Genomic DNA, 25,721 nt, shown 5'->3' on the forward strand with positions numbered 1-25,721 from the left:
GACAAGAAAAATAGCAATGGGTAATGGATGTTTTTCAGGCTGGATGAAGGTTTGTAATGGAGTTCCTCAGGGATCAGTGTTGGGATCCTTGCTTTTCCTGATATATATTAATGACATAGACCTTGGTGTACAGGGCACAATTTCAAAATTTGCGGATGATATAAAACTTGGTAGCATAGTGAACTGTGAGGAGTATAGTGTACAAATTCAAAAGAGCATAGACAAGTTGGTGGAATGGGCGGACAGGTGACAGATGAAAAACAAAAACAGAATTACCTGGAAAAACTCAGCAGGTCTGGCAGCATCGGCGGAGAAGAAAAGAGTTGACGTTTCGAGTCCTCATGACCCTTCGACAGAACTAGGTAAATCCCAGGAAGGGGTGAAATATAAGCTGGTTTAAGGTGGTTGGGGTGGGGGGGGGAGGGGGTTGGTTTGGGTGGGGGGAGAGAAGTGGAGGGGGGTGGTGTGGTTGTAGGCAAAAGCAGTGATAGAAGCAGATCATCAAAAGATGTCACAGACAGCAGAACAAAAGAACACATAGGTGTCGAAGTTGGTGATATTATCTAAACGAATGTGCTAATTAAGAATGGATGGTAGGGCACTCAAGGTATAGCTCTAGTGGGGGTGGGGGGAGCATAAAAGATTTAAAAATATTTAAAAATAATGGAAATGGGTGGGAAAAAGAAAAATCTATATAATTTATTGGAAAAAAAACAAAAGGAAAGGGGAAGAAACAGAAAGGGGGTGGGGATGGAGGAGGGAGGTCAAGACCTAAAGTTGTTGAATGCAGTATTCAGTCCGGAAGGCTGTAAAGTGCCTAGTCGGAAGATGAGGTGTTGTTCCTCCAGTTTGCGTTGGGCTTCACTGGAACAATGCAGCAAGCCAAGGACAGACATGTGGGCAAGAGAGCAGGGTGGAGTGTTGAAATGGCAAGCGACAGGGAGGTTTGGGTCATTCTTACGGACAGACTGCAGGTGTTCTGCAAAGCGGTCGCCCAGTTTACGTTTGGTCTCTCCAATGTAGAGGAGACCGCATTGGGAGCAACGAATGCAGTAGACTAAGTTGGGGGAAATGCAAGTGAAATGCTGCTTCACTTGAAAGGAGTGTTTGGGACCTTGGGCGGTGAGGAGAGAGGAAGTGAAGGGGCAGGTGTTGCATCTTCTGTGTGGGCATGGGGAGGTGCCATAAGTAGGGGTTAAGGAGTAGGGGGTGATGGAGGAGTGGACGAGGGTGTCCCGGAGGGAACGATCCCTACAGAATGCCGCCAGGGGGGATGAAGGGAAGATGTGTTTGGTGGTGGCATCATGCTGGAGTTGGCAGAAATGACCTTTGAATGCGGAGGCTGGTGGGGTGATAAGTGAGGACAAGGGGGACCCTATCATGTTTCTGGGAGCGAAGAGAATGCGTGAGGGCAGATGCGCAGGAGATGGGCCAGACACAGTTGAGGGCCCTGTCAACGACTGTGGATGGAAAACCTCGGTTAAGGAAGAAGGAGGACATGTCAGAGGAACTGTTTTTGAAGGCAGCGTCATCAGAACAGATGCAATGGAGGCGAAGGAACTGAGAGAATGGGATGGAGTCCTTACAGGAAGCGGGGTGTTAAACAGTACTTGCAACTTGTTAAAATAAGTTGTGTTTTAAAATAAATTAATCACTCTTAAGTTTTTGAAAGAAGCCTGGTCAGAGTCTCTTTTCTCCTGGGTACTAGAGATATAGGTACACAATTGGCCATTTTAGTGAGAAAATTAAACACTTAAATTAATGGTACAGACTGTGGAGTAGGGGGGCTCGATAATTCGTGCACTCCTTTCATCCCAGTTGTAACTTTTCACTTTATACATTACTGATCTAGATGAAGGAACTAAGGGCATTCTGCAAACTTATGCAGATGATACAAAGATAGGTGGAGGGACAGGTAGTATTGAGGAGGCGGGGAGGCAGTATTTGGACTGGTTACGAGAATGGGCAAAGAAGTGGCAGATGGAATACCACGTGGGGAAGTGTGAGGTCATGCACTTTGGTAGGAAGAATAGAGACATAGACTATTTTCTAATTGGGGAGAGAATTCAGAAATCTGGAGTGCAAAGGGACTTGGGGGTCCTAGTCCAGGATTCTCTTAAGGTTAACTTGCAGGTTGAGTCGGTAGTTAGGAAGGCAAAAGCAATGTTGGCATTTATTTCAAGAGGACTGGAATATAAAAGCAGGGATGTGCTGCTGAGGCTTTATAAGGCTCTGGTCAGACCACATTTAGAATATTGTGAGCAATTTTGGGCCCCGTATCTCAGGAAGGATGTGCTGCCCTGGAGAGGGTCCAGCGGAGGTTCACGAGAACGATCCCAGGAATGAAAGGATTAACATATGAGGAACTTTTGAGGACTCTGGGTCTATACTCGTTGGGGTTTAGAAGGATGAGGGGGGATCTGATTGAAACTTACAGAATACTGAAAGGCCTGATAGTGGACGTGGGGAAGATGTTTCCATTAGGAGAGACTAGGACCCGAGGGCACAGCCTCAGAATAAAGGGAAGACCTTTTAGAACAGAGATGAGGAGAAACTTCTTTAGCCAGAGAGTGGTGAATCTATAGAATTTATTGCCACAGAAGGCTGTGGAGGCCAGGTCATTGAATGTATTGAAGACCGAGATAGATAGGTTCTTGATTGGTAAGGGGATCAAAGGTTACGGGGAGAAGGCAGGAGAATAGGGTTGAGAAACTTATCAGCCATGATTGAATGGCTGAGCAGACTCGATGGGCCAAATGGCCTAACTTCTGCTCCTATGTCTTATGGTCTTATGGTAACAGTCCCTATTTACTAATAGGGACATAGAGTACAAGAACAAGGCGATTATTTTGAACTACTAAACATAGTTCAACCTCAGCTGGAGTATTGCATGCTGTTCTGGGTGCTGCACTGTAGGAAGGATGTGAAGGCATTGAATAGAGTACAGAAAAAGATTCAAAGGAATGGTTCCAGGGATGAGGAACTTCAGTTATGAGGGTAGATTGGAGAAGTTGGGACTCTTTTCCTTGGAGAAAAGAAGGCTGAGAGCAGATGTGATAGAGGCATTCAAAATCTTGAGTGGTCTGGACAGAGTAGATAGGGAGAAACTGTACCCACTTGTGAAAGCATCAAGAATGAGAGGACACATATTTGAATCAATTGGCATAAGAAGCAAAAGCAATATTAGAATTTTTTTTCCTCATAGTGAGTGGTTGAGGTCTGAACTACACTGCCGGAATGTGGTGGAGGCATGTTCAATTGAGGCATTTAAAAGGAAATTAGACTGTTATCTGAAAAGAAAGAATGTGCAGGGTTAGGGAAGAATGACACTGAGTGAATTGTTTACTCAGAGAGCTGGTGCAGATATGATAGCTGAATGGCTCCTTCTGCAATTCTGTGATCCTGAGTTCACAGAAGACCACTACCGCTCGATTTTTAAATTCAAATGGGGTAGTAGGGGGACACATAAATCGCCCTTCTGGGATCTAGCTGAGCAACAAGCTACTTCAGTTGACTTGTGGGACAGCTTTTGGTTGTGCTCCCCGTGGTATCCAATTTCCGCCTGAACACGGTTCACTTGCTTCTTTAATTATACATTTAAACGTATCCAGCAGAGGGAGCCGATGCCTGGATGTAATGCTGTTTTTATTTGTTTAGATCTTGCCGAGGAATAAAGCAGCAACATGGCTGCTGAAAGAATAATAATTGGTACAATGTTTTTGTAAAAGGTGATTTCTCTTCAAATTTACTCAACTCCACAATACATAATACAACGAGAGAAAGATATTTCCAGGAAAAGGTGCAGTAATATTTGCTAAGCTTGTATAGTATTACTGATCAGGAAAGTGACACTCCTTGCAATTAAAACAAAGTCAAATCGCCTCAAATGTTCAGACGGGTTTACAAACTGTATCATTCTTGTTGATCACATTCACCTCCTTTGCAGTATGGCAAACATTGTTAAAGCATAACCTGGACTGTATTATATACAAACAACGCGTTAAACTATGCAGGAGCAATTCAAATAAATGCAGGACATGTTCTAAACCCAATAAACTCAAAGTAAAAGCTCTCTCAAAAGAATTTCGTCGCTAGCAATCAAGCGCTGAAATACAAACAGAAAATGCAGGAAATAATCAACAAATGCACATGTTTTGTTGACCAGCTGAGTATTTTGTTACTGTTGAAGCTCCGAGGAAATTCCCGGAAAACGTTCGACATCCTGTGATTGACAGCGAATGGAATCTGACGCACGGTGATTGACAGCGAATGGAATCATAGGGAATACGGAAACTGCGGCGCGTGGAAGAGGCGTTGGACCAATCAGGTGGAGTGGAGGCAGGGGTTCCAATCAGGCTGAGCGGAACTCAGGGCAGCACGTGTGAAGAGGCTGAGGAACTGCTTCCGGGAATACCGGTTGTTAAAGCACAAGGGAAAGATGAAGAGAAAGAGTCCTGAAACTGATCTACATGCTGCTGAACAGCAGGTATGTGCACTGGTTTTATTGTTCTGAACTACTTTTGTGCAATGTATTCCGTGTGCTAGTTTCAAATGTTTTACTCCCGGTACAATTATAGTCCTCATTGCTCAAGTATCAAACCGTAGTCCATGTGATTGAATCGTGCCCAAGTAAACTTTAACAGCAAGTCTCTCTCATCGTTCTCATCAATTATGGTTAAAAATATTTTAATTAATTAAGTAAATAAATTTAGGTTAGTCGGAGATATGCCAGAACAGGTTGTGTCTGGATTGTAGAATATGGGAATTTAAGGATGGTGAGATGTACTAAACTTAGATTTCCAAAAGGCATTTGATAATGTGCCACACAGAAAGTTAATATAGAAGACAATGACTCATGTACTTGCGATCATATATTAGCATGGATAGAGGATTGTTTAAAGGACAGGAAACAAAGAGTAAGGGATAAATGGGGCATTTTCAAGTTGGTTGACTGATGGAGTGCTGCAATAAGCAGTGCTGGGTCTCAGTTATTTAATGTCTTGTACAAAGAGACAGATAGTCATGTATCTAAGTTTGCTGATGATACAAAACTAGGTAGGAATACAAGCCATGAGGAGAATAAAAGAGTTTGGAGATACCGACAGGTTAATTGAGTAGGCAATAAGATGGCAGATGAAGTATGATGTGCGGAAGTATGAGGCTATTCACTTTGGTTGTAAAAATATAAAAGCAGAATAAATTTTAAGAGAAGTGAAACACCTAAATGTTGATATTCAGAGAGACTTGGGTGTACTTGTACAAGGAACACAAATTAGCATGCTGGTATAGTAAGCAATTAGGAAGGTAATTGGCATGCTGGCTTTTGTTTCAAGGGGATTGGAGCACAAGAATAGAAGCCTTGCTACACTCGTACGGGGCTTTGGTGATGCCACACCTGGAATACTATGCAATGTGGGTCTCCATATTTAAGGAAGAGTGTTCTTAGAACAGAAGTACTGTTTTTTAAACTGGTAAAGGGTGGGGGATGGGGAAGGAATCTACAAGAAATGCCAGCAGCCTAAACATAAACAAAACACATTGTTGGTTGCCAATATAGTTGCCCATTTTATTTTCCCCAAGTATTATTCTCAAAATCAGGTTCTCGCTAATCGATTAGTTTGGTTACTTTTTAAAGTACTTTTTAATTTGGAACGAATAAAGTTAGGACATTGATGGCAAGGGAATAAATAGAGTGTATAATGGGAATCTTAAAAAGGCGGTTAAACATAAGGTGAATGAGTGGAAATCCTATTAAAAATGAGTCAAAATGTGTGTGTAGCAATGTACATAGTATCCTTAATAAAACAGGGAAGCTGGAGGCAATCATGAGTAGGGAGGAGCCAGATATAATAAGGATTATTAAGACATGACTACAGGAAAATCGGGACTGGGAATGGCGAGATGGAGTAGCTGTACTTATTTGGGATAACGTAATGGCAGTTGAGAAAAGGGACTCACCTATCAACAAGACCAAAATAGATTCCATGTGGATAGAGATTTAAAAAAAAAATAGCAAGAATCACACAGTGGTCTACAGACCACTGAATAGTGGAGGAAGAAATATAGTGATGAATTAGGGAATTGAGTGAAAAATATAGAATAATAATCACTGGAGGCGAGGGGGGAAGTGGGTTCAACAGCCCTGCTTTAATTGGACAGAAGACGTAGGTCCAGGGTATAAGGGAATGTCTATCCTACAATGTCATCAGACTCCTTTCTCACTCAAAATATGTAAAAATGCCCAACAAAGGAAGATGTACTATCAGATCTAGTAATGGGACTGAACAAGAGAAGTACAAATAGGGGAACATCTAGGAAATAATGTCCATAAAATAATACACTTTAAGGTGATGATAGTGAAGGATGTAAGTATGACATAAACCAAATGAATTGATTAGAGAGAACCTGATTTTGAGAATAGAACTTGGGGAAAATAAAATGGACAACTATATTGGTAACCAACAATGTGGAACATCAATCAATAAGGAACATGCTGTAATTGCCATTTGAGGTAATGAAAAACATTATATCAATGCAAATTGTTTCTTTTGCCGTGCTTTGTTTCCAACTATTTACTTGAAAGCTAGATTTAACTCTTGTTTGCCCTCTTCTTTTCCCTGTTCCCTTTGCTCTGTTTCAACTCCCCTTCTCCAATTGCCTCTCATTCACTATTCCATCTTTCCCTCTCTACCGCTACATCTTTCTTGCTTTATAATTCCACTTTTTAGATTCACTCATCCCTATTTGCTGTGCTCACTTTGTTTTTTCCTTGCAGTTACATTTCACCTTCCTACTTTAACTCTCTCTCTTTGTTCCTCTTGTCACATCTCAGTTTCAATTCACTGTGTTGTTCAGGTGAAGTTTGAAAAATGTGATTAATTTGTTCATTGATGTCAGTGCAAGGGAACACGAACCAGCACAGTGGAGGGTTCCCATTTTAACTTTGAGAAGAAGCTCAATTCTGGTGTTTGCTCTGTTACTTGTCATTTCTTACCAAGGTGTCAGCCATAGTACTTTGTTGGTAGCACTCTTGTCCTAAGTTAGCAGGTTCAAGTACCACTCCAGAAACTTGAGCACAAAAATAAGTGCTGGACTGTCAGAGGTGTTGACTTTCGGACAAAAAGTTAAACCTCAACTCCGCTTTCCCACAAAGATAAAAGATCCCATGACATTTTGAAGAAGAGTGGTGGAGTTATCCCCACTGTTCTGGCCAATTTTTATTCTCAATATATCTCTCAAAAACAGATTATCTGAGCATTATCACAATGCTGTTTGTGGGAGCTTATTGTGTGCAACTTGATTGCAGCACTTCTGACGTTGGAACAATGATTACAGGATAAAAATGTGCCTCATTGGCTATAAAAGTGCTTTGTGATGTCCTGAAGTTTGCGAAAGGTGCTATATAAATACAAGTCTGTTCTTTTAGTTGATGTCAATTGGTTGTGTGTGGCTGCTGCTAGGACCATTAGACTCCGACATGATCTTTAATGCCACGATGATCTTAAGGTAAACCCACAGTGAATCCTCCATCTCTCCTTCCTTTCTACTTTAGAGCCCGGTCAATTCCTGAAAGCATGTGCATATAGTGGCAGTGTTGCCCTCAGTTCTCTCCTTTCTGCAATCCTCCATGATTAAGCACATGGCTAGATAAGTCAAGAGTCATGTTACAGCAATAGAGAGCTGTGTGAGTCTCTTGAGATAGAGGTTGGCTCTCCCAGTGTAGTTTGTTAATTTAACAGTGTGTACCTTGTTACATTGTATTTTTAATCTTCTGTGCTTTTATTTAAGGATTTAGAAAAAATCCAAGATGCTGGAAACAATAGTGATGACGGGGAGAAAGATGAAGAGATTGAAAAACCTGGAAAAAGAAGGAATGTCATGAAAAAAAAGCAAACAACAGATGCTGGAGTAATAGGAGCTGTTAAACTAAGTAAAAGAGAGCTGTATAAGCCACCAACTAATGAAGAACTCAATCAGCTGAAAGAAACGGAGAATCTTTTTCATTCCACTCTGCTTAGAATGCAGGTACTGCACCACAAATGATATAAGCTTTTGATATTGGAATGTTTCTGTTATGGAAAAAAACTAAACTACTTTTTCTTGCCCCTACCTCCACCACTATCACATTGATTGAACAATTGTATCTATTTTTAAAAATATGATTTTTCTCCCTTCTGGCACCTCACTTGTTCTTCTTCATGGGTGAAGACAGTGAATTTTGGCAGCCAGTTCTTTAGCCAGTGTCCACACATGCACACTCGTCATTTGGAGTTATTAGACAGTGATCTGAAATCTTAGTCCTTGGCAAACTGTTGCTGAAATCATTTAGCACCGCACAGCAGATACTGAGCTTGGAATTTTTTTTGCAGAAACACGGATTGTAGTCACCTATTATACATGGCAGTTGGAATGCATTGTATGTTGAAGAACTTTGTCCCTTTTTTGGTTTAGATTAGCTAGCCCAATGATATAGTAATAATTAGAAATAAATATCTTTTTGAGTGGTGCTCTAGAGTTGAATATTCCAATGTTCTCCAGGCTGGCCTTACACCTTGCACCATCTATCCAGAATCTTGAGCTCATCCAGAACTCTACTGCCTGTACCCTAACTCGCACTCTCTCATCACTCTTGTGCTCACAGACCTACATTAGTTCCTGGTCTGGAAGCACTTCAATATTAAGATTCTCATTCTTGTTTTCAAATCCCTTCTTGGCTTCCCCTCTCCATATCACTGTGACCTCCAGCCTTACAACCCTTAATGTCTCTGTGGTCCAACTCTGTCCTCTTGCACAGCTCTTATTTTGTTGCTCCACCTTGGTGGCCACGCCTTCAGCTGCCTGGCCCCTTAGTTTGTAATTTCCTTTCTAATCCTCTCAACCTCTCCCTCCTTTTAAGGTAACATTATATTTATATATATATATTGTAATAAAACATCACAAGTTGGTTCACAGGAGCATTTGAAAATAAAATATAATGCTGAGCAACATCAGGAGATGTAACCAAAAGTTTGGTCAAAGAGTTAGTTTTTAAGGAGTTTCTTAAAGAAGGACACTGAAGTAGAGAGTTGGGGACATGTAGGGAGGGCATTCCAGAGCTTAGGGCCTATGTCTAACTGAAGGTTTGGCCACCAATGGTGGAGCATTTAGAATTGGGCTGCTCAAGAGGCCAGAAGTAGAGGAGCACAGATATCTGAGGGTTATGGGGCTAGACAAGATTACGATAATGAGGGGTGAGGTCATGGAGGTGCTACTTAAAACCATGCTTTTGGTCATCAGTCCTATTATCACCTTATGTGGTTCTTACCACCTCGGGATATTTCCCTATATTAAAGATGCTAAATAAATGCAAGTTGTTGTTGCAGTTCTTGAAAGTGCTGAAGTAACTGTTGATGTGGATAAGTGGAGTAACGGAAACATAACTGAAACTTCGAATATAGGAACAGGCAAAGGCCATTCAGCCATTGAGCCTGCTCCACCATGCAATACGATCATGGCTGGCTGAACACCTCAATGCCTTTTACCTATACTATTCACATAACCCTTTACGTTATGGTTAATCAGAAATCTGTCAATCTCTACTGTAAACATACTCAATGACTGAGCTTCCTTTGGGGTAGAGAATTCCAGAGATTCACAGCCCTCTGAGTAAAGAAATTTCTCTTCATCTCAGTCTTAGGTGGCTTCCCCCTTATTTTAAAATTGCATCTCCTGGTTCTAGACTCCCCAGCCAGGGGAAACATCTTACCTGCATCTACTCAGTCTATTTCTTTAAGTATTTTGTAGGTTTCAATGAGATCACCTCTCATTTTTCAAAACTGTAGAGAATGCAAGCCCAGTTTGCTCAATCTCTCTTTGTAAGACATCCCCGCCATCCCCAGAATAAGTCTGGTGAACTTTCGTTGCACTCCCTCTATGGTAATAATATCCTTTCTGAGTAAGGGGACCAAAACTGCACATGGTAATCCAGGTGCGACCTAACCAAGCTTCTATGCAACTGAAGCAAGACTTCACTACTCCTGTATTCAAATCCTCTTGTGATAAAGATTAACATTCCATTAGCTTTCCTAGTAGCTTGCTACACCTGTACATTAGCTTTCAATGACTTATGGACAAGGACATCCAAGTCTCTTAGTACATTTACACTTTCTAATCTCTTTCCATTTAGGGAATACTCTGCACATCTGTTCCTTCTACCAGAGTTGATAACCTTACATTTTTCTACATTATATTCCATCTGCCATGTTTTTGCCCACTCACTAAGTCTGTCCAAATCCTCCTGTAGCCACTTTACATCTTCCTCACAAACTTGATGGACTAACAATAAATAAAATTATGAGAATTATAAAAGATGTGGGGGGGAAGGTGAAAGCAAATTAGCAGGGCTCAAAGGGAAAATATAAAAGGGTAGTAGACAATGCAAAATGAATTATTAAGGACTTTTATAACCGCAGAGTTGAATAGAGACGATAGAACCACATAGTCTTATTGTGGTGGATGAAGGTATGATAGTTATTACGTACTGGTCATTTTTTTTTTACACATTATGGTGGAAGTAAGAATTGGGTAAACTAGCAGAGGATATGGAACAAGTGTAAAACCCGACTGTAGAAAATGATTGGTTCTGAAATAAGTTAACAGAACTCAAGGTGAATATATCACTCTGGTCTAATAGCATGCACATTTGGCAGTTGGGGAAGGACACCAAGGTTCTGTCCACATTTAAATCTTTCATGAATATTCAAATTGTGTAGTGGGAATGGACATTAGGTAATGTAACATCCTTGTTTAAGAAGGTATGAGAAGTATGAGCCAGGTAATTAAGTATCATTTAGCCTAACATCAGTCTACTAACATTTTATATTTTCCCTTTTAGCCCTGCTAATCTGTTTTCACCTTCCCACTACATCTTTTATAGTTCTCATGATTTTATTTGCATTTATAATTCGAGATCAAGGTAGTGAACATTTAGAAATCCTTGATCTAAATCAAAGACAGCCAGCACTTGCTTGTTAAAGGCAAATTATGTTTGAAAGATTTAAGAGGCTTTGAAAAAATTATAAATAAGATGCCATATATATATGGATTTTTAGAAAGTATCCAGTATGTTTATCCATAAGGGGACTGTTGAAGGCATATGGTACAAAAGGAAATGAAGCACCATGGTGAAATGTTGATGGATGGTGAGGAAACAGGGTAAATGCTCTTGCTCAAATTGGAGAAGGTTTGGAGTTTTTATTCATGGGTTATGGGCACCACTGACTAGGCCAACATTTATTGCCCGTCCCCAGTTGCCCTTGAGAAGGTAGTGATGAGCTGCTTTCTTGAACCACTGCAGTCCAAGTGTTGTTGGTACACCTATAGGAAGGGAGCTCCAGGATTTTGACCCAGCAGCAGTGAAGGAACAGTGATATAGTTCCAAGTCAGGATGGTGAGTGGCTTGGAGGTGAACATCTGGGTGGTGTTGTTCCCATTTATCTGCTGCCCTTGTCCTTCTAGGTGGTAATGGTCGAGGGTTTGGAAGGTGCTCTCAAAGGAGCCTTGGTGAGTTCATGTGGTTCATCTTGTAGAAAGTCTACACTGCTGCTACTGTGTGTCAGTGGTGGAGGGAGTGAATGTTTGTGGATGTGGTGCTGATCAAATGGGCTGCTTTGTCTTGGACGGTGTCAAGCTTCTTGACTGTTGTTGGGGCTGCACTCATCTAGGTAAGTGGGGAGTATTTTGTCATACTCCTGACTCGCGTCTTGTAGAATTGCAAATGATTAGTTGGGTGAATGGTGCAATATGGTGAACTTGCAGTAACTATGGAAGAGTATGGATCTTTGATGATCCTTCATACTAAGTTCACATTCATTATCCAGTGATCTGTGCTGCAGGAGTACTTCCGTAATTTTAGGGCTGGACCGAGTTTAATTGTGACGGCAATCAAGGGCATATTATCTGTTAATATGCGTTACCTCAATACATTTCATGAAAAACTTTCAATTGGGCAAGAGTATTGTTGACTTTCTGCAATTGTGACATTTCCCACTGTATTCTGAACAGAAGAACATAAGAAATATGAGCAGGAGGAAACATTGAACCTGCTCTGCCATTTAATATGATCATGGTTGATCTTGGGCTTCAGCTCCACATTCCCACCCACTCCCTATATCCCTTGATTATCTGAGAAACAAAAAGATATGTCTACCCCAGCCTTAAATATATTAAATGATGGCACATCCACAACACTCTGGGGTAGAGATTTCCAAAGATTCACAACCCTTTGAGTGAAGAAATTTCTTCTTGTCTCAATCCTAAATGATCGGCCCCTTATCCTGAAACTGTGCCCCCTTGTTCTGGATTCCCCAGCCAGGGAAAACAAAGTTCAGTATCTACCTTGTTAAGCCCCTTCACAATCTTAAATGTTTCAATAAGATCACCTCTGGCTCTTCTAAACTACAGAGAATAGAGAACCAATTTACTCAGCACCTCATCATACGACAACCGTCCATCCTCGGGACAATCAGGTGAACCTTCACTGCACTGCCTTCAATGCAAGCATATGCTTCTGTAAATATAGAGACAAAAATTGCACACACTATTCCTAGTGTGGTGTCGCCAAAGCCCTGTACGATTGCAGCAAGACATCTTTATTCCTGTATTTGAATCCCCTTGCAATAAAGGCCAACTTGCCATTTGCTTTCCTCATGTACCTGCATGCTAACTTCTTCTGTTCCTTGTATGAGTGCATTCAAGTCCCTCTGCACATCAACATTTACTAGTTTTGCATCTTTTAAAAAAATATTCTGCTTCACTTTTTATGACTGAAGTGAATAACCTCACACTTCCCCACATGATACTCCATCTGCCAACTTGCTGCCTATTTGATTAACCTGTTTTTTTCCAGTCTTTCTTTGTCCCCACAGCTTGCATTCCCAACCAGCTTTGTATCATCAGCAAACTTAGAAAACTGCAGGGGATTTCCCTCATGTCCATCGTGGGTAAGATTCTGGCCGTATTCTCCTGAGCTGCCTTCGCCCGGTCACTGAGGAGATCCTCCTGGAAACCCAGTGTGGTTTCCGACCCTCCCGGGACACTGCAGACATGGTCTTTTTGGCTAGACAGATCCAGGAAAAATGTCAGGAGCAAAATCAAGAATTGTTCCTCACCTGACCAAGACTTTTGATTCTTTAAATCATGAAGCTCTATAGATCATCTTCAACACTTTACTTGCCCCTTGAAGTTTGCCACCATCAAATGACTCCTGCATGACCACCATTGTCCCTGAGTGGAGGATCTGAAACGGACACCTTTCGCATCCGGACTGGGGTCAAACAAGATTGTGTGGTCCCCTCCCACCTTGTTCACCATGTACCTGACTGTCATTGTCTGCCTTATCTGAGATGACCTACCCCTGGTGACAGCATTCAGTATTGTCTGAACTGGAAGCTCGTCAACCTTGGTTGCTTCCGGGCAAAAACAAAACTCACCACCATGGACAACTAGTTTGTGGATTACTGCTGTGTGATCGCTCGCTCTGTACAAGGCAGTCAAAGGAAGCTTGACCTCTCAACAGCTCTTATAAGAGGTTTGGCTTGGCTAGGCCTGTCCTAGAACATCGCCAAGAGAAAGGTCTTTTACCAACCTTCCCCGGGCCAGTTGAGCACCCCCTGCTCCATCCACGTAGATGGGGTGGCTCTGTAAAACGTGCAGCATTCCCCTTATCTCGGCAGCCACCCCTCCCAAGGGACTACCATCGATGAAGAAGTCCAACGCTGATCAACTGTGCCAGCGCTGTCGCCTTCAAGCTGCGTCAACAGGGATCTTTGGAAGTCAACAAACGTTCTGGATTATAAGGCCGTTGTATTGACCACCCTCCTCTACTGTAACAAAACATGGACTGTCTACTGACGCCACATTAAGGTCCTTGAGAGCTTTCATCAGCGGTGCTTGCATCGAATGCTGGGGGTCAAATGGGAGGACCACTGGACTAACGTGAGCATCCTCTATGAAGCTGCGTCTACCAGCATTGCAGACCTGCTCCTGTGAAACCAAATCCGATGGACAGGCCGTTGGGTCTGGAAGCCCGAAAACCGCCTCCCTCAGCAGATTCTCTTCTCGTAGCTCTCCGTTGGCCAGTGGCCAAAGGAAAAGGTATAAGGATTCGATCAAGATCGCTCTAAAGTAAGGAGTCATTAACATCACCGACTGGGAGGAGAATGCTGTTGATTGCACAGCATGGCACCGCCTAGTCTTTCAAGGTGCAAGCCACTTTGAGGCCCAGTGACTCGACAGCAAGGTGGAATGATGGCAGCAAAGGATGGAGAAGGAAGCCAATTTGTGACTGTGATTTCCACTCCCCCATGCAATAACGTGCCCCTGCTGCAGAAGAACCTGTAGGTCGAGAATTGGGCTGCTCAGTCATCTGAAGTCTCAGCAAGCCTGACAGATGTCACCCTCAATTCAGAGGGACCACTGAGGATGACAACCTCCTCACAGCTTGCATTCCCCCCTAGCTTTGTATCATCAGTAAACTTAGATACATTACTCTCTCTCTCTCTCTCTTCGTCTAAGACATTAATATAGATTGTAAATAGCTGAGGCTCCAGCACTGATCCTTGTGGCACTCCATTAGTCACATCCTGCCTATTTGAAAATGCCCAATTTATCCCTACTGTTTGCTTCCAGCCCATTAACTAATCCTCTACCCATGCCAATATTTCACCCTAAGTCCATGACCTCTAATCTTCTGTATTAAACTTTTGTGTGGCACCTTATCAGATGTCTTTTGGAAATCCAAGTATGGTACATTTACTGATTCTCCTTTATCTACCCTATTTGTTACATGCTCAAAATGCAAATAAATTTGTCAAAACAGGATTTCCCTTTAGTAAAACCATGTTGACTTGTTCTAATCATACTCTGCTTTTTAAGTGCATTATTAAGGTTCCTTAATGAAAGACTCCAGCATTTTGCCAATGACTGATGTCAGGCCACCTGGCCTGTAGCTCTTGTGTTCTCTTTCCCTCCTTTCTTGAATAGTGGTGTTACAACGGCTAAATTCCGATCTGCTGGGACCATTCCTGAATCTAGGGAATTTTGGTAAATCATAGCTACATAACTCGTGGATGTGTTGGCTATCTCTTTTAGAATTCTAGGATGTATACTTTCAGGTCTCGGGGCTTTGTTGGATTTTAATGCCTTGAATTTCTCCAGTCCTTCTCTTCTGCTGATATCAGTTACCTTAATTTCCTCGCTCTTATTAGTCCTTGGGTTACCATCTATTTCTGGCATGTAACTTGTGCCTTCGACTGTGAAGACCGGCAAAAGATATTGTGCTTCGTAATAATGTGTTGGTCAATCAAGCAAAAATGCTCTGAAGTCAATGAAACTACTGTTATCTACAGAGATTTTATTTGAAGGAAGTTAATGAGCCATATGCATGGTATCCTTTTATTAAGAGAATTGTACCATGAGTGAAAGTTTGTTGTTTTGGAGGCCAGAAACTAGATTAAAACTTCTAAGCTACATCTTGTGAGGAAGCTGATTCCTATTAAGCAATGTTAATTCATTTTGAGTAAGCTCAGAAGTAAGTGAGAAGCATTAATGCTTGAAAAACACAAAATTCCTCAAGTAAAAAATCCACAAATTTAATGCTTAAAAAAAATTGTTGAAAAAAAATGTGCTGTTTTGAAATCTTCAGAATGCCTGGCACACGGTCTGACAATTTTCAGAGTCGAACATCCTCACAGTTACTTTAATTAAAAATTTAATTTAAATCCTATTTAAAAAGTCATCCTTCTGTTGCTGAAATGATCCGTGCAATTGCCAGATGTAAACATTCTTAATTAATTTTCTACAAGCTTTGGGGAGGGCACTCATCTGATGAAACTGTTAATTCATTTCTATTTTAATTTAATAAATACATTCTTGTTGATGCTTGAGCATTTTTTACAGTGGACCTACCTGATGTCATATGGAATGGAAATAATAACTGGGAGGTTTCCTTTCTATGCAGTGACAAATAAATTTCACTTTTTTGCCTTTATATTAAACCATGGAGGTAAAAGTTCATGTTAGTTTAGTGACTTGCTGATGAATTAAGTTTGTTTCAGATTGAGGTGACAATTTGAACTTAATTTTAATCTCCCCATTCATATCTGAGGGGTTTTGTCAAGGTGATAGTGAGTCATTTGTGGAGAGAGCCAGGAGAGCTAAGAAGTAACTTGTGTTCCCAAAAGATGCTTGCAACATTCCACTTGTTGTCTTCCTGTGATGATGCCAGCTAACTCAGCACAGACCGAAGAGCAAATTTGAGCTTTCCTGGTCCTTGCAGATTAATATAAGTACAATTCATGATGTGGTACGGATCTGTTCATTCAAAGAAATTCTTGGACTGGCTGGTCTCTCAGCTGGTGTGGTGGGGGTGAGACGAAAACAGGTTGTACCCATTGTGCCTTGGCTTTTACAGTGCCTCCCACTGCATGCTTAACTCTTGTCACCTGAATATTATTATTAGCTGATAGTGTGTACTCTATGGCTGAGCACTGTATTGACACCAGTACTTTGAAGGTTTTGGGACATTTTCTGTTCCAATTCTCTCTCTCTCTCGTGGTCCTCTCAGAGATTGAACCTGGGTATTCTTATGTCAGTATGGCTCATTATCACAATTGACAACAGGTTTATCAGTCAGCCATTGAAACCGTTGCAAGATTTGGGATTTCATAGGCATGAATTAAGCAGTTCAGTAGTAAGATGTGTTATCGTTGAAGTGGTTAAAAAAGAACTTGGGAATCTATTGTCCATGTCCCTCTAGATGACTTTTAATGTATTTTACAGATTGAGGAACTCCTAAAAGAAGTGAAATTGAAAGAGAAAAAGCGCAAAGCTATTGACACCTTCCTCCATGAAGTGAAGAATTTCCTCAGCAACATACCAGAAACAAAGCAAGTCGATGTAAGCAAATTCAATTATTATTTTATTATAATATGGAAAGTAATTAAATTATATTTATAGGAGAGTACTTCAATTGAATGTAGTTTGCACTGTAAGCATATTTGATAACCTAGTACTTTATACAGCTCCAAGAAAACTGATTTCAAACAAAATATGCGACATAACTTTTTAAAATCACATTTATGATTTCTCACTGAGTTCTTCCTCTGATCTGTACTCGCCTGACTTGTGCCTCAGTATATTTTTGATTATGGGCAGTGCATTGTCTGAGAGGCTATTGGTCAAACATGGACATGCGAGCATTTGAACTGTGAAATGAATGAAAGCGAGTGCATTTGCAGTTCAATGAATAAAAAATGGATTCTCTGCTTCTGGTAGAGGTTGCTGGGTAAAAGAAGTATATTTCCCCAACCGAATTTGGAGAGACACTGCCATTTCTAAAATGCCTTTGAAAGAAATTCAAGTGATTTTTATTTTTAACTCCACGATTGAATCTCTTCAATCAGATTTTGCCCTGCTACAAGGCTGAAACAGTTTAGATCCAAGTCAGAAGTGATATGCTGTGTTATTCTAATTGTGATACATTATCTGCCCCTGCTTGCATTTGATGAGTGACCATGCTATCCTCCTCTTCTCCTTCTCCTCCTCCAGTGCAGTTCACTGAGACTACCCTAGTTTTGTTTCATTTTAGGTAATCTCCAGCAGTGACATTTCTTTACCGTCATCTGCTATATGAGAGTCATAAGGCAGGATTGTCGGGCCCTGACACTGTCTCTCCAAATTTTCCCGTCCAGTCTGCGACTGTGCCTGTCGGTGTCGGGGCTGGAAAATTCTGGCTATTGAGTAATTCCAACCAGAAGAAGGCCATTCAGTTTACTAAGTCTGTGCCGGCTCTCTGCAGGGCAATCCAGTCGGTCCCATTCTCCTGTTATGTCCCCATAGCCCTGCAAGCACGTTTCCCTCAAGTACCATCTTCTCTGCTTCCACCACCCTTGTAGATAGCAAGTTCCAAGTGATTACAACTCACAATGTAAAATAAAGTTCTTCCTTACATCCTCCCTCCATCTCTTGCCCAAAACCTTAAATCTGTGTCCCTTAGCCCTTGTACTATCAACTAATGGGGACCAGTTTTTCTTTGTCTGCCTTATTTACATCTGTCTTAATCTTACACAATTGAAACCCTTCATGACTTTCACAATAGCAACAATTCCTCCTTGTTCTCTTGACCAGTAGGCAACCTTTGACACAGTTGCCCAAGCCATCCTCCTCTTGCCTCTCCATTGTCATTCAGCTGGCTGTCAGTGCACTTGCCTGGTTTCATTCTTATCTGTCAATTCATAGCTAGAGTATCACCTGCAAAGGCTTCTCTTTCTTCTCCCGCACTGTTACCTCTGTCCCACGAGGATCTATCCTTGGTCCCCCTCCTATTTTGCATCTATGTGCTGCCCCTCAGTAGCATCATCCAAAAACACAGCGCTTTCATCTGTATGTTGATGATACCCAGCTCTACCTCACCACCACTTTTCTTGACTCTTCCACTGTTGCTAATTTATCAGCCTACTTGTCTGACATTCAGTACTAGATGAGCAGAAATTTCCCCCAATTAAATATTTGTAAGACTGAAACCATTGTCTTTGGTTCCTAACACAAACTGTTTCCTAGTCACCAACTCCATCCCTCTCTCTGGCCATGGTCTGAAGGTGAACCAGACTATTCGCGAACCTGGTATCATATTTCACCCTGAGATGAGCTTCTGACTACATTTGTGACATTGATAAGAATACCTGTTTCTTGCTCCAGAACGCTGCCTGGCTCCACATCTGATCCTGAAATTTTCATCCATGTGTTTGCTGCCTAGAGATTTGATAATTCCAACATGCTTCTGGCTGGCATCCCATATTCTATCCTCCTTTAAACTTGAGGTCATCCAAAATTCTGTTGCCCATGTCCTAATTAGCAGCAGACTCCATTCAACCACCATCTCTATGCTCACTGATCTACACTGGCCCCTAGATAAACAACACTTGGATTTTAAAATTCTCATCTTTGTTTTCAAATCTGTCCATGGCCCCCTGCCTCCCTATCGCTGTAATTGCCTCCAGCTCCATAAGCCTCTAAGATAACGGCGCTAATCTAATTCCGGCCCCCTGAACATCGCCAATTTTAATCACTTCATAATTGGTGGCCATGCATTCAGCTGCCTAGACCCTAAACTCTGGATTTCCCCCTGAACCCCTTCGCCTCTCTACCTCACCTTCTTCCTTTAAGATGTCCCTTAAAACCCACCCCTTTGACCAAGCTTTGGCCATTTGCCCTTATCACTTTACATGGCTTATTATATAACCATAGAATCATATTAAGTTTACAGCTCAGAAAGAGGCCACTTGGCCTATTGTGTCTGTGCCAGCGAAAAACAATCCACCCAGCCTAATTCCACTTTCCAGCATTTGGACCAAAGCTGGGCAGGTTATGACACTTCAGGTGCATATCCAGACACCTTTTAAATGAATTGAGGCTTTCTGCCTCTACTATTTTTTTCAGGCAGTGAGTTCCAGACCCCCACAACTCTCTGGATGAAAACGTTTTTCCTCAACATGCGCACAAGTTATTGTTCTTGTTGTATTTGTACATCATTGTAATTGTAAGTTTACTCAGGAGAAAATGCAAGGGCTGAATCTTTGGAAGACAGATCTACTGAAGCAAAGCAAAAGACATTTTGAACAAGGAGGGTTATGGACTGTGTAATATTTCTCCTAAGTAGTGCTGTAAATGGCTGCTCTGATGAATAATTTAAGGTTGTTGGGGAAAAGAAACTTCAAGGATTGATAAAGTTTCTATTGAATGGCTTTAATTCAGTTTCAGACAATGGAAAATTAAATCAGCATGCAAATTTCTACATGTCAATTACAGTACTGATAAAGTTAATTTAGTGAAATTAAAGATGTTTACATTGAAAAATTGATTTCTAAGAAATCGGATTTTGCTCTAAACCTGCCAGAGGATAATCCCAGTCATTTGTTATTTGGTGAAGTCCATAAACAGACTGTGTAAGCAAACTAAGTTTTTTGCAGTTTAGAAAGGGTAAACTCACTCAGCTGTGGGGGCTGAGTAGTTAATTATCTAACTGGTTGAATCTGGTTACTTTAGCCAAGTTCAGATTATTATACATTCAGGGTTTTTAGTGCAGCTCTGGCAAATGAGTGCAGCTGAGGAAACTGAGTGCAGAGTTGGAGTTTGGTGAAGTGGTGGGGGGAAGGAGGTGTTCATTTCCTTTTTCTATCTTTCTCACCACGTAGGAATTGGTTTTTATCCTACCACAGGGAAAGGTGCTATCTGGTGAGTATCTGGTAAGTTGGTAAATTCTATTCTATTCTTTAAGGTTTAAAATAGTACACAAATTGGTAAAGCTAATAAAATATATAAAAAAGCAACATAAATAAGTGAATAATTAAATAATTAGTTAAAACACATTAAGGATGGCAGGACAGGTGATGTGTCAAGGCTGCAGCATGTGAGAGCTCCTGGGTAACATTGTGATCCAGGACAAACACGTCTGCAGTAAATATTTGCGGCTTCAGGAACTTTTGCTCAGAGTCATTGAGCCGGAGGCTGAGCTGCAGACTCTGCGACACATCAAGGAGGGGGAAAGTTACCTGGATGCTTTGTACCAGGAGGCAGTCATACCACTTATGATGGGGTGTTCAGATTTGGTCATTGTTCAGGGACAGGAGGGTGTGACTGTAAGTGAGGCAGGTAAGGGGACCCAGAGGGCTGGAGTGTGAGCCTCTGCCATTATTCAGTCAGTGTGAGGTTCTTTCAGCTTGTTTGGATGAGAGTGGGGGCTGCGGGGTGGACGAGCAAATTGACCATGGCACTGTGGTACAGGAAGCCATTCAAGTTGGGGGAGTAAAAAGGAACGTAGTGCTGGTAGAGGACAGTATAGTCAGGGGGATTGAGACTTCTCTGCAGTAGAGAGCAAGAGTCAAGATGGCTGCGTTGTCTGCCAGTGCCATCTGTTCAGAGCTAGAGAGGAACTTAGAGTGGGAGGGTCAGTTACCAGTGACATAGGTAAAACTAGGAAAGAGGTTCTGCTTGGAGACTATGAGGAGCTCAGCACTAAATTGAAAAGCAGAATGTCAAATGTTATAATCTCTGGATTATTACATGAGCTGCTGCAAATTGGCACAGGGTACATAAAATTAGAGAGATGAATACATGGCTCAAAGACTGGTGTGGGAGAAGTGGGTTCCAGTTTGTGGGGTACAGGCAACATTACTGGGGAAAGTGGGGGCTATACCGTTGGGACAGCCTGCACCTGGACTGGGCTGGGACCAGTGTTCTTGTGAAATATGTAACTAGGGAAGTAGAGATACTAGATAGTGGGGGGGAGCGCAAGTGATCAAATGCAGAAATATGTGGTATATCAAAGAGTAGAGACAAGGTAAGAGAGGAAAATAGTAATATGAGAAATGATGGTCGGAGAATGGCAGGGACAGAGAGAAAACCTAAATGTGCAAAGAATTAAGACTTGATATTTCAAAGATAACAAAAAGACTAAACTAAAGGCTCTGTATCTGAATGTACGTAGCATTCATATCAAAGTAATTGGATTGATAGCGCACATTGAAGTGAATAAAAATGATCTGATAGCCATTATGGAGACCTGGCTGCAGGATGATGAGGATTGGGCTCTGAATATTGAGGGACATATGACATTCAAGAAGAATAGGAAGCTAGGTGAAGATGGAGGGATAGGACTGTTCAGCAAGGATGGCATTAGTGCAGTATTTAAAGATGACCTTGGCTCAGGATGTAGAATTGGTTTGGATGGGGGATGAAGAATAGTAGGGGAAAGAAGTCACTAGTGGAAGTAGTCTACAGTCCCCCTAACAGTAACCATAATGTACGACAAAGTATAAAAAAACCTATCAGGCGTTTGTGATAAAGGGGCGGCAATAATCATGGCTGACTTTAATCTACACATAAACAGAACAAATCAGATTGTCAGTAATGGCCTGGATGAGGAGTTCATAGAATGTTTTCGTGATAGTTTCTTAGAGCAATATGTTCTGGAACCAGCCAAAGAGCAGGTTATATTAGAATTGGTATTGTGCAATGTGACAGGACGAGTGAAGGCACCCCTAGGTAGCAGTGACCACTTCTTAACTAAAGAAGTTAAGGAAAGCATCAGACATAAGGAGCAAGCATATAATTGCGCAAAGATGAGTGGCAGGTCAGATGATTGGTCAGAATACAAAGACCAGCAGAGAATGACTAAAAGATTAATCAGGAGAAAGAAATTAGAGTATGAGAGGAAGCTATCCAGAAATGCAAAAATGGATAGCAAGAGTTTCTATGGGTATTTAAACAGGAAAAGAGTAGGTAAAGTGAGTCTAGAGAATAAGAATGGGGAGTTAATAGGAGATAATGAGGAAATGGCGAATGAAATGAACAAATATTTTGCTTCTGTCTTTACTATAGAAGGTACAAAAGTCATTCCAGTAATAACTAAATTAGGAGGTGAAATTACAATCACCAGGGAAGCAGTACTGAGCGAATTGATGGAGCTACGGGCTGACAAGTCTTTGGGTTCAGATAGACTTCAATCCAGGGTCTTAGAGGTGGCTAATGAGGTTGTAGATGCATTGATGTTAATTTTCCAAAATTCCCTAGATTCTGGAAAGCTTCCTTCAGACTGGAAAGTAGCAAATATAACAACTCTGTTCAAGAAGGGAGGGAGGCAGACACAGGAATTTATAGGCCAGTTAGCTTGACGTCTGTTGTGGGGAACGTGTTACAATTGATCGTTGAAGAGGTTACAGCTGGGTGCTTAGAAAAACTTAAGATAATCGGGAAGAGTCAGCATGGTTTTATGAAAGAGAAATCATGTTTAGCCACTTGGTAAAGTTCTTTGAAGGCGTAATGTGCTGTGGATAGACACACTGTACTTGGATTTCCAGAAAGCATTTGATAAGGTACCACATCAAAGGTTATTATGGAAAACAAAAGCTCATTGTATAGTGAGTAATGTATTAGCCTGGATAGAAGATTGGCTGGCTGGCAGAAAACAGAGCATGTATAAATGGGTCTTTGTCTGATTAGCAGGATATGACGAATGGAGTCCTGCAGGGGTCTGTGTTGGGGCCTCAACTTTTTGCAATTTACATCAATGACTTAGATGATGGGAACAAAATTTACAAACAACACAAGATAGGTAGGAAAGTATGTTGTGGAGGAGACATAAGGATTTTGCAGATGGATATAGATATGTTGAGTGAATGGGCAAAAATCTGGCAAATGGAGTATCATGTAGGAAAATGTGAAGTTGTTTACTTTGTCAGGAAGGATAACAAGGCAGAGTATTACTTAAATGGAGAATGACTGCAGAACTCCAAAGTGCAGAGAGATCTAGGTGTTCTTGTACATGAGTCACAATAAGTTAGTATGCGGGTACAGCATGTAACCAAGAAGGCGGAAGGAATTATTATTATGAGAGGAATTGGACATAACAGTAAGGATGTTATGCTCAGTTATGCAGGACATTGGTGAGATTGCATCTTGAATATTGTGTACAGTTTTGGTCACCTTACTTAAGGAAGGCTGTGCATGCATTGGAAGCAGTTCAGAGAAGGTTTACGAGGCTAATACCTGTAATGGGCAGGTTGTCTTTTGAGGAAAGGTTAGACAGGCTAGGCTTGTATCTGCTGGAGTTTAGAAGAGGAAAAGGCAACTTGATTGAATCATGTAAGATCTTGAAAAGTCTTGGCAGGGTGGATGTGGAAAGGATGTTACCTCTTGTGGGAGAATTTAGAACTAGGGGGTCACTGTTTAAAAATAAGACAGATGAGGAGAATTTTTTTCTGAGGTTCATGATCTTTGGAACTCTTCCTCAAAAGGTGGTGGAAGCAGAGTCTTGAATATTTTTAAGGCAGAGGTAAGTAGATCCTTGATAAGCAAGGGTGTGATAGGTTATTGGGGGTAGTTGGGAATGTGGAGTTGAGGTTACAATCAGATCCACTGTGATCTTATTGAATAGTGGAGCAGGCTCGAGTGGCCGAGTGGTTGCTACTCCTAATTTGTATGTGCATATATTGTTGGGAGTGGGGCATCTATTTAAAATTATTAGTGAAAGATGTTGACGAGAAATTTCTTTCTCCAATTTGTTTTCCTTCTGTACGTTTCTTAACCAGCCCCACCTTCTGCCCCCTACTTAGAAAACAAGGCATGACTGTTCTACTATCTGTCTGCTGCTGAGATTAGGAATGGGTTTTCAAGGTGCTCTGACTGCATTGTGTGTTGGATTTATTATACTGTATGTAAAAGTATAGGCAGTGTTAATTCCCTCCCCTTTCTGGCACACCATTTGCGGGATGGGTGTAAATTACGAGAACGTTTATTTTGAGGAGGTTATATTTCACAATCTGTTCTTCTGGAGCTGTTCATTTCCAGGGATTTCTAGGGAAAGGTATCAAGTAAGTGGCACACTGGCAGTAAAGCTTTAAGCTTTGGAGAGAAAATAGAGAGGATAGGCTGTCATTTTGTCAGTCAAGTCTTTTAGATGGGTAAGGTGGGGATGGATTTTGAATTTAACCAAAGTACACAAAAACAAAATAGAAGAACCTGGCTGCTTGTGTAGAAATCATCTAGCGACGGAGTTAAGTTTTGAATTATCACTGGATTCCTGGGGCCCTGCTAAGCAACCATCTGTTTGGATTGCTGGATATATGCTATATGTGACCTTCTAATAACACGGTTCAACGTGAAATATTTTAAAATATTGCTTAAAAAACAGATGGTAATCTTAAATTCCAAGCATTGCTGTGTTTAACTGGCTGAGAACAGAACATCTTAAATACAAGAGCACCTGTTTTAGTTCTCTGATTTGAACAATTGTCGCTGCTCAATTGAATCTGCCCCAAATGGAGCTGACCTGATGGTAGATGAGTTGGGCTGTTTGAAATCTGATTAAATGGAGGTGACCACTGATCACAGTCGAGACAGACAGTTTCCACTGGAATAATTTTGATTTTGGCTCTGATTTTGGGATCAGTGTTCAAGGAATAGTATTTGCCTCAACCTCGCTAATTGCTGCCAAACATTTGATTGACTTTAGAGCGGAGACTTGCTCTCATCGGGCATCTGTTCCATCGCAATTCCCTCTACAATGGAACTGTGGCATCTGGAGATAGGGCAAGAAACAGGAAGGCTCTTCAATCAATCAGATTGGAGAACTCTTATTGAGATTCACAGGGCTGCATTTTATTGGGGTTGGGGGTGGGGCAGATGGCTCCCAATCCCTGGAGGGAAAGTTGACTGGAAGCTGGCTGACTCCATGCAAGCCCACCCTGCAGCCATAATGCACTTTTGGCAGGCCAAATTGGCTAACAATGGGATTTCTGCTCCTCACTGGGGAGGAGGCTCCACCTTTGGGACCTGCCAGCCAACTGGATTGCTCCAGCAGTCCTGGTGGTGCCCAGAGCTCAGTAGTGGGTGCTGTCAGGACTGCAAGCGGTCCCAAGAAGAAGGCCCAATGGATCCTGGAGTGAGGTAAGTCTGGGGGTATTGGGTGGGCAGGGTTTGGCCAGCTTAGGGAGGGGGCGGTGCAAGGGGTAGGTTCTGGAGAGCAAGCAGGTAGGAAGGAAGGGGGTGTACTATCTTTGGGGGTGGGGGCTGCCCCCAATGCGCAAAGGGCACCTCCTAAAGATAGTACACCTCCCTCCTTACCACCCTTTTAAAAACTTTAAAAAAATGGCCTGCCCAATCCAACCATGGAGGAGAGGAGGGGG

The 25,721-nt window shown here is 41.7% G+C and overlaps 1 protein-coding gene across 3 annotated transcripts in view; it reads left to right on the forward strand.

Annotated features, from left to right (window-relative positions):
* The first annotated feature begins 4,335 nt into the window (after nucleotides 1-4,335).
* nol6 (nucleolar protein 6 (RNA-associated)) overlaps nucleotides 4,336-25,721 on the forward strand; it is a 154,479-nt gene continuing 133,093 nt past the window's right edge. For 2 of the 3 annotated variants that reach the window (XM_041188986.1, XM_041188995.1), the window contains exons 1-3: nucleotides 4,336-4,486; nucleotides 7,789-8,025; nucleotides 16,819-16,935. In XM_041188986.1, coding sequence (XP_041044920.1) covers nucleotides 4,439-4,486; nucleotides 7,789-8,025; nucleotides 16,819-16,935 — 402 coding nt within the window. In that variant the 5' untranslated portion in view covers nucleotides 4,336-4,438. The remainder of the gene's footprint in view (nucleotides 4,487-7,788; nucleotides 8,026-16,818; nucleotides 16,936-25,721) is intronic. The other variant, XM_041188979.1, reaches the window with a different exon arrangement.

The sequence above is a fragment of the Carcharodon carcharias genome, chromosome 1 (genome assembly GCF_017639515.1).
Source record: "Carcharodon carcharias isolate sCarCar2 chromosome 1, sCarCar2.pri, whole genome shotgun sequence".
In the NCBI taxonomy this organism is placed as follows: domain Eukaryota; kingdom Metazoa; phylum Chordata; class Chondrichthyes; order Lamniformes; family Lamnidae; genus Carcharodon; species Carcharodon carcharias.